Source organism: Pleurodeles waltl, chromosome 1_2 (assembly GCF_031143425.1).
Source record: "Pleurodeles waltl isolate 20211129_DDA chromosome 1_2, aPleWal1.hap1.20221129, whole genome shotgun sequence".
Lineage (NCBI taxonomy): Eukaryota > Metazoa > Chordata > Amphibia > Caudata > Salamandridae > Pleurodeles > Pleurodeles waltl.
The window spans coordinates 450,468,585-450,481,247 of NC_090437.1; the positions used below are offsets into that span (position 1 = coordinate 450,468,585).

The window sequence follows — 12,663 nt, forward strand, 5'->3', positions numbered from 1 at the left end:
GTGCTGGTCTTCTTTCTGTCCTTCAAATCTGATTACCTGATCTAGGGATGCCCACTAAATTTAACCTTTTCCTAACACTTTTGGAGTACTTTAAAGACAAAGTTACAGCAGAATATATCTCTATTGATTGTAACTTTTGCCAAAATGCCAGGGCATGTTCCTTGAGTACTGGTCTGAGGGAGAATGTTCTTATTTCCTTATAAAATGTACGCAGTAAAAAAATTATGTAAAGTGCTTTGGTGAGAAATGCCATCAGGAAAATCACTAGACCAGACACCTATCTTAGGGAATGCATCCTGAAAGTGCACTGTGCTCAACCGAAAGCAAGTTAACATATAACTATGTTGAGCATTAGTAAACAGGTAAACTAAATTGAAAATCTTCCATGGTACGTGATGCAGAATGAGCAACATTTGTTGGTCTACACACTTTCCGCTGTGTACGCTTCTTTTCACAAAGAGTCAAATATAGGCCTTTAGGATCGTTTTTAGGGATGGGTTGCAGGGTTATTAAAAATAGTCATATTTCAATTTATAAATTAAAGCCAACTCAACCAAAGGTTTTGCTCTAATTTACTTTTAAAACTAAATAGGAATTTTACGGAACTGATAAGGTGATGTTTCTTACTATCTCTCTGATTAACCAAACTACCAGCCACATCAAAAATGATTTCCCAGTGACGCAAAGGAACATACTTTTCTGATTTGTTTTACCCAATACGGTATGAGAGTCTTGGTTGATCCAGGGAGGCATATTATGGTGAAGGCTTTATTTAGATAGTTTTTAAATCAAGTTCTCCGGTAAATGTAGTAAAGGCATCAAGCAATATTGAAAGCCATTAGCTGCCCTATTCATCAATACAGCATCATTGGTATAAAGAAAGATAGGGGCTGGATTGTTACCTATCAAGGAGATGCCATGCCCTTTCTGAAACAGATGTCTTTTAGATCACTGATATATAAATAAAAAAGAAAGGGTGGTAACACATAATCATGTCTGACACCTCGTCCCAATCCTTAATGAATGAGTACATACCCCACTCGGATTGTGCCTAACTCTGGAGGAGGCATTCAAATAAAATTGTTGGAAGAAGAAAACTATGGATTCATCTACCTTAAGCCTAACATGAGAGACCAGAGCTCAGAATGATTAACACAGTTGTCGCTGGTGAAATCTATAAAAACAAAATTCAATGTTGCACGTTTCATCAAAGTGTACTTCACAGGTAAAAGTTGTACTTTTAAAGACTGTTCCACCTTTTCGACCGTGCCAAGGAGTTTCCTAAAACCATATTAGCCATCAGTTGATATGTTGTTCTAATATGCCAAATTTTCCAATCTGGCTAAAAGCATGTGCTAAACCCTTTTCACCGTGAAAGCTAGAAGCGATATTAGACTGTAGGGCTTAGGGTCTTCTCTATTTCTTTTTTTTTAAAGTGATGATTAAGGAGTCTTCCCAGGAACTCGGGGAGTGAGAGGGGAAACCATCCATAGCCTTGAGGACATTGGTAATAAGTGAGTCCATAACTCTATACTATTTTTTAACATGTCCAGTTGTACCCTGCCTGTTCCTGCAGCCTTTCCACACATTCATTTTCAAGGTTAGTAAGATCTTGTCATATGTATATACCAGTAAAAGAGTAGATGTGATTCTTAAAGGAGGGTCAATTTTTGTAGGTTCTAGATAAAGGCTAATCGGAGAATGTATGTCTTCAAAGTCATTCACCCAACAAGTGGCCAGAATATTGTTCCTTAAAGTTGGAGCTGAGGACTCTTTAAAATAAGGCATGTTAATTACCTTCTAAAAGACTCTAGTGTCTTTGTTTTTACTGGCTGCAATTAATTTGTCCCAGGCTTCTTTTTTCAACATAGGTTTATAGTTTTGTCTACATCTGCGCATTTTATCAAAATCTCTAGGGGACTTGGCAAAAGCTGCATGCAGATTTTTATTTTCATGGGAGCAGGCCAGACAGGATGAATATCCTTCTTACAGCAACTCTTTACTGTTAAGAACGTTTTTAAGGGGGCTTGGCCTCTAGTGAGCTACCCTGCACCATCCTGCTGCTGATGGCAAACTATGTGTCTCAATAAAGTAGGGCCTTGAGCCCTACAACGATTAGCAGGCCCAGGGTGATCAAGAAGTACAATCGCGTTGGGAGAGCGGTCTACCGATCGGTGACTGCTGTGGCCTATTTCGCCATAGGCCGGAGGAAGAGCTGTGAATGACCTTTCTGGCACTGGGGTGTCCTTTCCCATATTTGAAAGACAGATTGCGCTGGGAACTGGGGCACGACTGGACACAGCTTCTGGGCTGAGGACAAGTGTGGTCTCTCCGGCTAGAAGCTGTCTTGGAATGTGCAGGGACTGGGTTATTTTCAAAAGCGACGTAGGGTATTATTCCTCCTCAATCGTCATTGGGTGGGTATTGCATGCCTACAGGAAACTCACCTCACTGACGCGAAAGATAAAAAAAACTGGCTAAGAAATGGAGGGGTCATGTATACTATGCCAACTACTTGTCATTCTCCCATGGGGTGTTGATGTCGTTTGCCCCAGTTATCCGGTTTGCAGTGACATATATTGAGGCAGATTTGGACGGCCGATACGTGCTGATACTGGGCAGACTGGATGGGATGGATGTGTAAATTCCTACGGGTTGAAAGTAGATGATGAATTATTTTATGTCACAGTTAGGGATGTAGTGTCGCTGGCAGCTGATAGTAGTCTGTTCTGGGTGGTAGACTTCAACTGTGGAGCCGATTGCAACCTAGACTGCCATCCCCTTGACAGAACACTAAGGCGAGGGTGACATCCAAGCTAAGTGGGGTAACCGACTTCATCACACACCACACTCTCACCTCAACGGACTACAGCCTCCTTGTCGACCTCAATTTCTACCTGGAAAACCTTAATGACCACAACACATCTTCCCTACTAGAGAACCTCGCCACCCAGTGAATCAAACAACTGGTCACTTCGCCAACCCACTCGGCAGGACACACACTTTTTTTTTTAAACACTTTTTATTGTTTTTTAATAAAAACAGCTATGCACTTCCAGAGCTCTACAATGATGATCTGTGTTCAATTTTAGTCAGTTGTTATCAATAAATTGCATAACGTACAATTCAGCATGGCAAAACAATAGAATCATTATTGCATAATATTCGTATCATCAGCCAGGGATAATAATCCGTTCCCTAATTCTCTGTAACTTCTTCCACTGGATCATCATGTATGCATTTATTCACTTTACAAAATGTTTCAGCTCCGGTGACTCCCCCATACCCCCACCCTTTTCCCCATATGCCCCCTGCCACCCTAAATCCCCCGTGTGCTCTTGGGTCAGATCTCTTTATTTACTCAGAGCCCTCCAGTATGCTCTACCCTTATAGTCTTATCTGTCCCTGCAGGTTATATTCCTCGTGATATCCTTATGTACTCACTGCCCAATTAAACAATGTGGCGTATCACATTGATCATTGATCAAGGGGATATCATATCATTATTTGGGGTATTACCCAACTCGTCTAAGCGACCTACCAAAGCACTCCAAGCCAGAGCTCTCTCAATCAACCCAACCTCGTTTGACCTCTCGGTCTCTCACCACCTCCTCAGCTTTTGCCCACTTTATTACTTCCCTCTTCCAGGCCTCTCTCTGGGGGCCCTTTATTTGCTTCAATTTCTAGTTATCTCTCTTTTTTTGCTATCAAGAGTGGTAGGTCCTGAAATTGGTTAATCACTTTTTGTTTGGACGTGTGTGGATAATCACTAAGTAGACAATATTTGGGATCATAGGGAACCTCCTGCTCGATGACTTCTGCTAGTGTACTAACCACTGAGTGCCAGAAATCCCCCAATATTGGGCAGGTCTATAACATATGAAAAACCTCCACTGCTTCCTCTCCACATCTCGGATGCTTGGCTTCTATAACATTGAAATGCTGTCGCAGCCTCCCTGGTGTTAAGTATGCTCTGTGTAGTATATATAAGTTATTGAGCTTGAACCGGACATTCCCAGATACTTTGGGGACCCATGTAAATATGTTCTCCCACTCAGCCTCTGTTAGCTCCGTGCCCAAGTCTTCTTCCCACTGTAATTTAAGGCCTGTAAGAGGTGGACAAATTGCCTCCCTTATTTTTCCATATAGGAAAGTCACAGATTTATATGTACCTGCACTGCTAGTAAAGTAGTGACAAATGTTGGATAAGGAAGGTTCTGTTCGTCCCGTGTGCCAATGTTTAGTGATTGCCTCTGTGATTGCTCTATGTAGCAGAAAATTCCCCTGTGGTAAGCCGTATTGAGTCCTGAACTCTTCAAAGGGTAGAAGGGTGTCTGCCACAAACAAAGTTCACATGGATCTTGCTCCCACCTCCACCCAGGAACCTAGTCCACCCCAGTCTCCTCCATGTGGTAAAACTGATTTAAAAAAGCATTGGAATCTCCGAAGCGTAAGGCCTAGGTTTGTGTGCTCTGCGGAGGTGGCGCAACCAGCAGGAGCGTAATACCATTAGTTGGTAATGTCACAGCTCGGGCCGAGCCGGAGAACCACTCGGGCCAAAGTCAATAGGCTAGGGGTAAAAGGTGTCATCGTCCCGTCCGACCGTACTGGCTGGCTATCCACTGGGTCAGTCATTGCAACTGGCCCGCAAGATAATAGGCCTCAAAGTCAGGTACTGCCAGGCCCCCACCTCCTGCCAGCCACAGGAGATGCTCAAGTGGATGGCGACGCCTACCCTTCCCCCACAGGAACCCAATGACTAGTGAGTTCAGGACTTTGAAAAAGGTCTGGGGTATCTATAAAGGTAGTGTAACAAAGAAATACAGCAAGTAATGCAGAGTAATCATTTTCAATAATGTTGCTCTTCCTGCCACTGATAAACATAGTGACTCCTCAGAATGTTATGTTACTACGAAGTCCCGCAAAGCTCGTCCTATGCTGCCTTCAAACAGGTCAGTTTTGCTACTGTAGATATGCACCCCCAGATAAGTCAAACAGTGTAGCTCCCATTGTAGACCGCTGAAGTCTTGAGGGGCCGCTCGGCTTGGGGTCATAGGAAATAGACTAGATTTCCCCCAGTTAACTCGAAGGCCTGATAATGATCCAAAACGATCTAGTAGCTGTTTCGCTCTTCGAAGTGCATCATCTGCGTCTTCTAGGAATAATAATAGATCATCTGCGTATAGGGCCGTGTAATGGGTGTCATGCGCCACCTCCAGGCCTCTATAGGCATTATCTCCTCTTACAAGGCTTGTGAGGGGCTCTATGGCCAGGGCAAAGAGGAGAGGGGTGAGCAGGCAACCCTGTCTGGTACCTCGTTCTACTTGACAGTCCCCTGATATAATGTTGCCTGTGCAAACTGTCACTCGTGGCTTGGCGTACAATAATCGCGTCCAGGCTATAAAATTCTCTACCAAGCCAAATTTGCTTAGCACTTCGTATAAATATGGCCATTCGAGTCTCAAACTGATCTAAACTTGGATATGGGCATAGGAAACTCAGATGATTGTACCTCTGTGCAGTGTGGTATAGGAGTATGGATGTATATTCTTGATGATCCATTTCTCAGGTCCTGAATAAGCCCACCTCAGACAAAGTGGCAGAATGCATGTGAATAATGCAGAGCAAACCTCATTAATAGAAGATTAGGAGGATGCCAAGGGCAGAATGCCCCAGGCCTTCAAGGCTACTAACCTCCCAGTGCTTTATTTGTGAAATAAGTGCAGGTGTCTAAAGAGCTGCTCCGACATCTGCAGCTGGCGCTATAAAATGACAGGGTGCCCAATATCAAGGGTGTGTAGTCCTGAAACCACTTCAGGTTTCTTTAATTCGCTGCCAGAGAGCACCTGCCCTTTTATCGCAGTATTACAGGTTTCCACTTTCTCCCTTGGTAATGGATTTTCAGTTTTTCTTACCTTCATCTTTCTGTTTTGTGTGTTTTTCCCCTTTCTTTCGATCCAGAAATGTCTGGTGAGGAAAGATATGTGACCGTCTCCAAAAATAACTGTCAGGGACCCTAACTGACTCAAATTAAACACTGCAACCTCCACGACGGATGTGAAAATGTCCCTGTCATAGTAGACCTTTCTATCAACCCTAAAAAGTGGGAAGATGAGTGCTGTCAGTTGTGCCAAGACTAGCTACTGACATGAATGGTCCGCTAACTAAGATCCTTGAACTAGCAGACAATGTGAATGAATCTACCTACCAGATGATGGTGATGGAGACCATTAATGATGAGAACGTTTACTGCATCGGTTGTCCTAGCCCAGGCCAACAACAGTTTGGCCTCCCACTCCTTAATGGCCTTTGGGTTCACACTGAGGCAGGAGGAGCATTACTTTGTGTCATGGTCAGACCAGAAACACCAAAGACAAATTGCATGGGGTCTGTGATGGACAAATGTTCCTCACAATCCCTGCAGGGTCTCAACCCAGACTTTTTTGGGAGGAGATATTTTTGATGATACGTTTTAGAGTAGAATTTGGTGAAATTCCAGGTTTGAGTTGAAGGTGTTGAAGAAAGGGAACTGACATTGGTTCGGCATGGCGGGCATTGTATGGCCTCAGTGGTGTTGACTGATGTCACTTCCAGTGCCGACCAAGTCCAGCACCCACTACTAGTGACCTTATTGCTTTGCAGTTTTCTGACCCAGTCTGATGCCTGGGGTTGTTCTACAGGTGGGGAATCTGCAGGTAGAAGTATCCATCAGAAGTATCCCAGATGGACAATCAAATATGGAGAGGATTTCTCTTTCTCAAAGAGCTACAGAGGACCTCCGATCAAGTGATAAATCTAATTTCAGCTAGCAAGGGCACAAAGTAGGGTGATGTCGCTACAGGTAGAAGACCCCCTTTACATAAACTGCCTGGAGCTTTCAGTGAGCTCATTTGTGATGTGAAACCTGGCTCAGGACAGGGTAGAGTACAGTATAATTTTGAAGATGAACAACGTGGCAGTGGTGCATTACATGATACAGTTGAGTGGCAGGAGTTTGAAGATTCTATGGAAGGAGGCCACGGGGTTTTGACATCTCTGTGTGTGGAGACATATTTGTCCAGTCTTGGTAACATTAGAATTCCAGAACCATAAGACTTGATAAAGGGGTCTTCCAGTCAGTAATTAGAAGATGGCCTATGTTTGTCATGAGACTGAATACCCTACTTCCCAGGTTCTTGAGCTACAAATCAGATCTGGAGGTGGTGGCTGCATTTTCGTTTAACTGGGGGAAGGGAGTGCATTATGAGTTTCCCCGGTTAGTATTATGATAAAAGTGACGGCTCACAGCAGAGACAAGCACATTTGAATTTGATCACTCCTTTTTAGAACCATCCTGGGTGCCTCCAATCCTGCTGCCACAATTTACAGAGATCCTAACAGACCTCGTGGGTAAGCCTCATCCTTTGATCGTGGACATCTTCTAATGTCTGGACAAGATAGCAGGCCCTAGGCCTTTTCAGAATAGGCCTCCTCCCTCATCATATATGCATAGGCATTAGGAACCATTGGGAAATACAGATCAGCACCAGGATGCTTGCCTTGTTGGTACTTAAGAATGGATGTTGGTTCCGTGGCCTCAGTCATAGAGCATGAATATTTTGTTCGAGTTGGCTTGCCAGGGTTCGACATAAAGGACAATTAATTCCTTTCGGTCAGTTTTATCCAAAGGATGCCTGCCAGCAGCCAATATAACACCAGGACAACCTTAGTCTGCAGGTTAGTAAGACTGTTTAAACCCTTGAATCTTAGGTATGAACCCCTTCAAAACATAAAAAGAATCAAGTTTGCTGGAAAGGTAGCCTGACAATTAAGATCTTTCGAGGAAGGATTTATCAGCAAATTTTACCCCCCGATGGGGAAGGGGAATGAAATCCAATAATCCAGTATCAGTTCTATTTCTTATTGGTCTTTGCCATCTCCTTGCGGTATCTATCAGAAATTGAGCGGGGAAATGAGGTGCTTTTTATGAACATAATTTCCCACAGGAAATCAACTTACCCTTGAGTGAACACAGAAAGAAACAAATGTTTAATGTATTAGAAATTCAAAGGCTTTATATAGCAATAAAAGTATTGAACGGTATATGCTTAAATAGGATATTAACAATAGAGAACCGGAATTATGTTATAATAACTTTCATATGTCTTGACCACTAGCATAGGCTGCATAGAGATAATAACGCTGCTCACCTATTCAACAATATTTCTTTAGGACAGTACTCAAGCAAAACAAAAAACATACAAATCAGCACTCGACGTATGGCCACAGTATGACCACAGGCTGCGATAGAGCCACAGCATGCCAATAGTCAGACGACTATTGAAAGCGAGTTGAATATAAGATCTTTGTCTTGAAGACTTCATAGAACCACAAACTATAACAGTACCAATAGACCAGAGCCTGAGTTAATATTCTCAGAACTGCCAACCATACAGGACGTTAGAGGTGAGAGAAATGAAGGTCCGCAAGAGGTGAATGTGAGAGAGAGAGAATAAGCTGACAATATAACACTATTTGGGAATTCCAGAAACGTGTTAGATCTGGAAGCACTGCAGTAAGATAACTCAAGCACTGCGGCAGAATGAGAATGACAACAGAGCACAATTATTACTAGGGTACTACAAAAAAGACACTCAAGGCAAGAAATCTTACCATGAGCAGTTTCTCATTTGTAACTTTCATTTGGAAATAAGTGGCTTGTTTTTCCTGTGACATATTTCTTATGATGCCATCAGCTGCTTGTTTCTCCCGTTCAATATCTTCTTCCACAGCTCTTATAAGGTCTTCTTTTCTGTATAAGATTTTAAAGATATGATTACACTGCACATCTGAGCTGGTCACATAACTCAAGACTTAACCCTTTAATGTTAACAACAGAAACAAAGAAAACATGGAAGAAATAAATAGGAAAGTAACATCAATTGGACTGAGGTAGGTCAAGAGAGGAATTATTATAAGGGCAGAGGTCCAGCAAAACATATAAAAGTGACCTATATTCTGACACAGGTGTCATTAATCGATAGCTCTCGCTTGACCTGTGAACATCACATGAGAAACTGGTACCGCACTGTGAGAGTTCAGAAAACCTCTTAGGTTTTGAAAACAAAATTGGTCAAAACTGGGAGTATACATGTGTACAAATCGACAAACGCAATTAGGGCACCTCTTAAGTGCAAACTGCACATTCATCTCAGCTTCTTTTATAAAGCAGTTAGTTGATAAGGCATGTTTGATGAGGAGAGTTTTCAAAAGAGAGATTTCTTAATAACAGGAAAGGAACTCTGGGTTTGGGAGTTACCATATCAGCATACCTCTAATCATGCATCACTCTTATCCTCAACACATGGCAAAAGATTTCAAAGGAAGCAGTGGACAGTCTATTTCCAGAGAAATAGGTCTCTATGAACACCCATGCCATACTGTGCACAACTTCACGAAGATGCCTCTCAAGACTAATTCCTGAAAAACGTGTGTGAAGAAACCCATTGTGCTGCCATACAAATGCTCACAAAATATCATGTTTGCAGAATGCCACATATGGTACCTTGGTTACTAAAGTGTGTCCACAAATACCATTGAGTAGTGGAGAATCGTAGTCTACAAGAATAGATCTATCTTGCTATAGTACATTTTTATGTGAATCTGTGCACCTTCATTCTGCATTAAATGAAAATGGGGTAACAGAACACTGGTAGATGGTTGCCAAGGAAGAACCTAAGAACTTAGAAGATTGATATTTAATTTAGGAAGAATTTTTTCATTCAAGAAAGAATAAGGTCTAGTGAAAAATGGTACACAGTAACTTTACCTGATAATGTCTGAATACATTAAGATATTAGAAATGAACAAAAAAGTTACTTGTAATACTAGTTCTTCTCCGAGGGTACTTCTGCTGAATTCATCAAAGAGCAAAGAGAAACTATACAATTGTGCTGGATTCAGGAATACATTCCTTAAATAGCATGGTTTCAATGTTAAAAAAATAAAAGTAAAAAACATCACTGAGTAGGTAACGTTTTCTGTCTTTTTCTTTTTATCAGCTAATTTTAAACAAAATAGTACATTTATCTGAAAACACCAAATCTTAATTGTCTGAGATGTTAAAAAGGAGCCTCTTAGAATATGTTCTTTTCCTGAACAACCTATAAAGAGACTACATTGCTTTGTCAGAGTCATAATGTCTGGCACTGTAATCATCTACGCACTCCGAAGAGTGAGGTTGATGTGCTAATAAATAAATACTACGGAACATGCACAGAGGCATATTGCCAACAAGAGGGAATGATTCAAGCATGTAAATCTATGACAATTCCAATGTTGGAGTACAATCCTTTCTAAATCTGTACGGACTCATCTCCAAACGTAGCAGTCCAGACTGACCTTCTAGACAACATAACCTCTGAATGATAATACAAGTAACTTAGATGTTTCCTCTAATATACTCATTACCGATAGGTGCAGCATGAGTACTTGTGCCAGATTCAGTTAGAGACCAGGAACAAAGTTATGATAATTTATAGCACTCAAAAAATTACAATCCTAGTCTCATAAAAAATAAAGATTAAGGATAATCAACACAGGAATGGAACAGGACTGTCTCAATGAAGACCATAAGATGTTTTTCTTTATGTACTAAAAGAACGAGTTACTTACCTTCGGTAACGACTTTTCTGGTGGATACATTAGCTACCTGTGGATTCCTCACCTAATGAATACTCCCATGGCGCCAGCATTCGACGGAAATCTTCTTCCTAGCTTCTGCACGTCGACGAGGACGTCACATTAGCCCACGCGACGCCGTCTGACGTCATACAGGCAATAAGAGGTCCTCGCCGACGTGCCGACGTCAGTACCAACATTTTTTACGTGCATGAGAACAACAACCCAATGCAATGAAAGATCAAGGCAACATCTCATAACATTGTAAGTACACAACATTGCAATAAAATGGCTATAAATTTAATATAACTTTTTTTTTTTTAAATCAAAACAAATATATACTAAATATGTATATACACAAAGAAATATATATATACAAGTATCCATATATACAAAATCTATTGCAGTCCTAAAGACCAAGAGGAGCACACTCAAGGATTACTTGGTAAGACCAAAAAGGCAACGGGGAGGCGGGTGGCACCGTGAGGAATCCACAGGTAGCTAATGTATCCACCAGAAAAGTTGTTACCGAAGGTAAGTAACTCGTTCTTCTGATGGATACAACTACCTGTGGATTCCTCACCTAATGAATAGAGTCCCAAAGCAGTACCACGCCCGGTGGTGGGTGCCTAAATGGTCAAACCAAGAAATCCTGCAGCACTGACCGTGCAAAATGGCCGTCCCTTCTGACCTCAGAGTCCAAGCAGTAGTGCTTCGCAAAAGTGTGAAGGGACGACCAAGTTGCGGCCTTGCAGATGTCGACCACAGGAACACCCCTAGCCAAGGCCGAAGTGGCCGACTTAGCCCTGGTGGAATGAGCTCTAATACCATCAGGAGGATCCTTCTTTGCTAAAGAGTAACAGATTTTAATGCAAAGAACAACCCACCTGGAGAGTGTACTCTTGTGGACTGCCTTTCCTCTCCTCTTGCCCACGTATCCGATAAACAGCTGATCCTCCAGCCTGAAATCCTTCGTTCTGTCAATGTATAAGCTTAACGCCCTCTTTGGGTCCAAGCGATGTAGTCTCTCTTCATCCTTTGAAGGATGAGGTGGAGGATAGAACGTGGACAAAGTAATTGTCTGGGCCAAATGGAAGGGTGAAACAACCTTCGGAAGGAAAGCAGCCTTGGTCCTCAACACCACCTTATCCCCATAAAAAGATGTATAAGGGGGTTTTACTGATAAAGCCTGCAACTCACTCACTCTCCTTGCAGATGTTATGGCCACCAGGAAAACTGTTTTAATATCTAAGTACCTTAAGGGGCAAGAATGCATAGGCTCAAAAGGGGACCCCATAAGGAAAGTCAGGACCAAGGACAAATCCCATTGAGGCATAACGAATGGTTTTGGAGGATATTTATTTAGAAGAGCCTTCAAGAATCTAAGAACAATAGGGGATTTAAATAATGATGGTTGGTCTGGAAGACAAATGAAGGCTGACAAGGCAGACAAGTTACCTTTAATAGTAGCCACTGCACAACCTTTCTGCGCTAGAGACAAAGCAAAAGATAAAACATCTGACAAATGAGCACGTAAGGGATCAATCTGTCTCTCTCCACACCATACCACAAATTTAGACCACCTATTAGCGTAGATAGTTTTAGTGGAGTGTCGCCTGGCCGCTAGAATAACTTCCACTACATCAGGCGGGAGAGAGAAAGAACTCAGGTTGCCCCGCTCAATCTCCAGGCATGAAGGTGCAGACTCTGGAGGTTGGGGTGTAGAATCTGCCCCTGCGACTGCGATAGGAGGTCCACCCTGCAAGGGAGACGGAGCGGAGGGCACTGAGAGAGTTGGAGTAGGTCCGAATACCACACCCTTCTCGGCCAGTCCGGAGCTATTAAGATTACTAGGGCTCGGTCTTGGCGGATCTTCCTGAGAACTCGAGGAATCAAGGGTATGGGGGGAAACGCGTAAAGTAACTGACCCTTCCAGGTCATCTGAAACGCGTCCCTCAAAGCTCCCTGCACCGGATACTGGAGGCTGCCAAATAGCGGGCACTG

The 12,663-nt window shown here is 42.5% G+C and overlaps 1 protein-coding gene across 2 annotated transcripts in view; it reads right to left on the bottom strand.

Annotated features, from left to right (window-relative positions):
- Positions 1-12,663, bottom strand: part of IFT74 (intraflagellar transport 74) — a 464,653-nt gene that overhangs the window by 249,458 nt on the left and 202,532 nt on the right. For both annotated transcript variants that reach the window (XM_069240788.1, XM_069240779.1), the window contains exon 9: positions 8,653-8,791. In XM_069240788.1, coding sequence (XP_069096889.1) covers positions 8,653-8,791 — 139 coding nt within the window. The remainder of the gene's footprint in view (positions 1-8,652; positions 8,792-12,663) is intronic.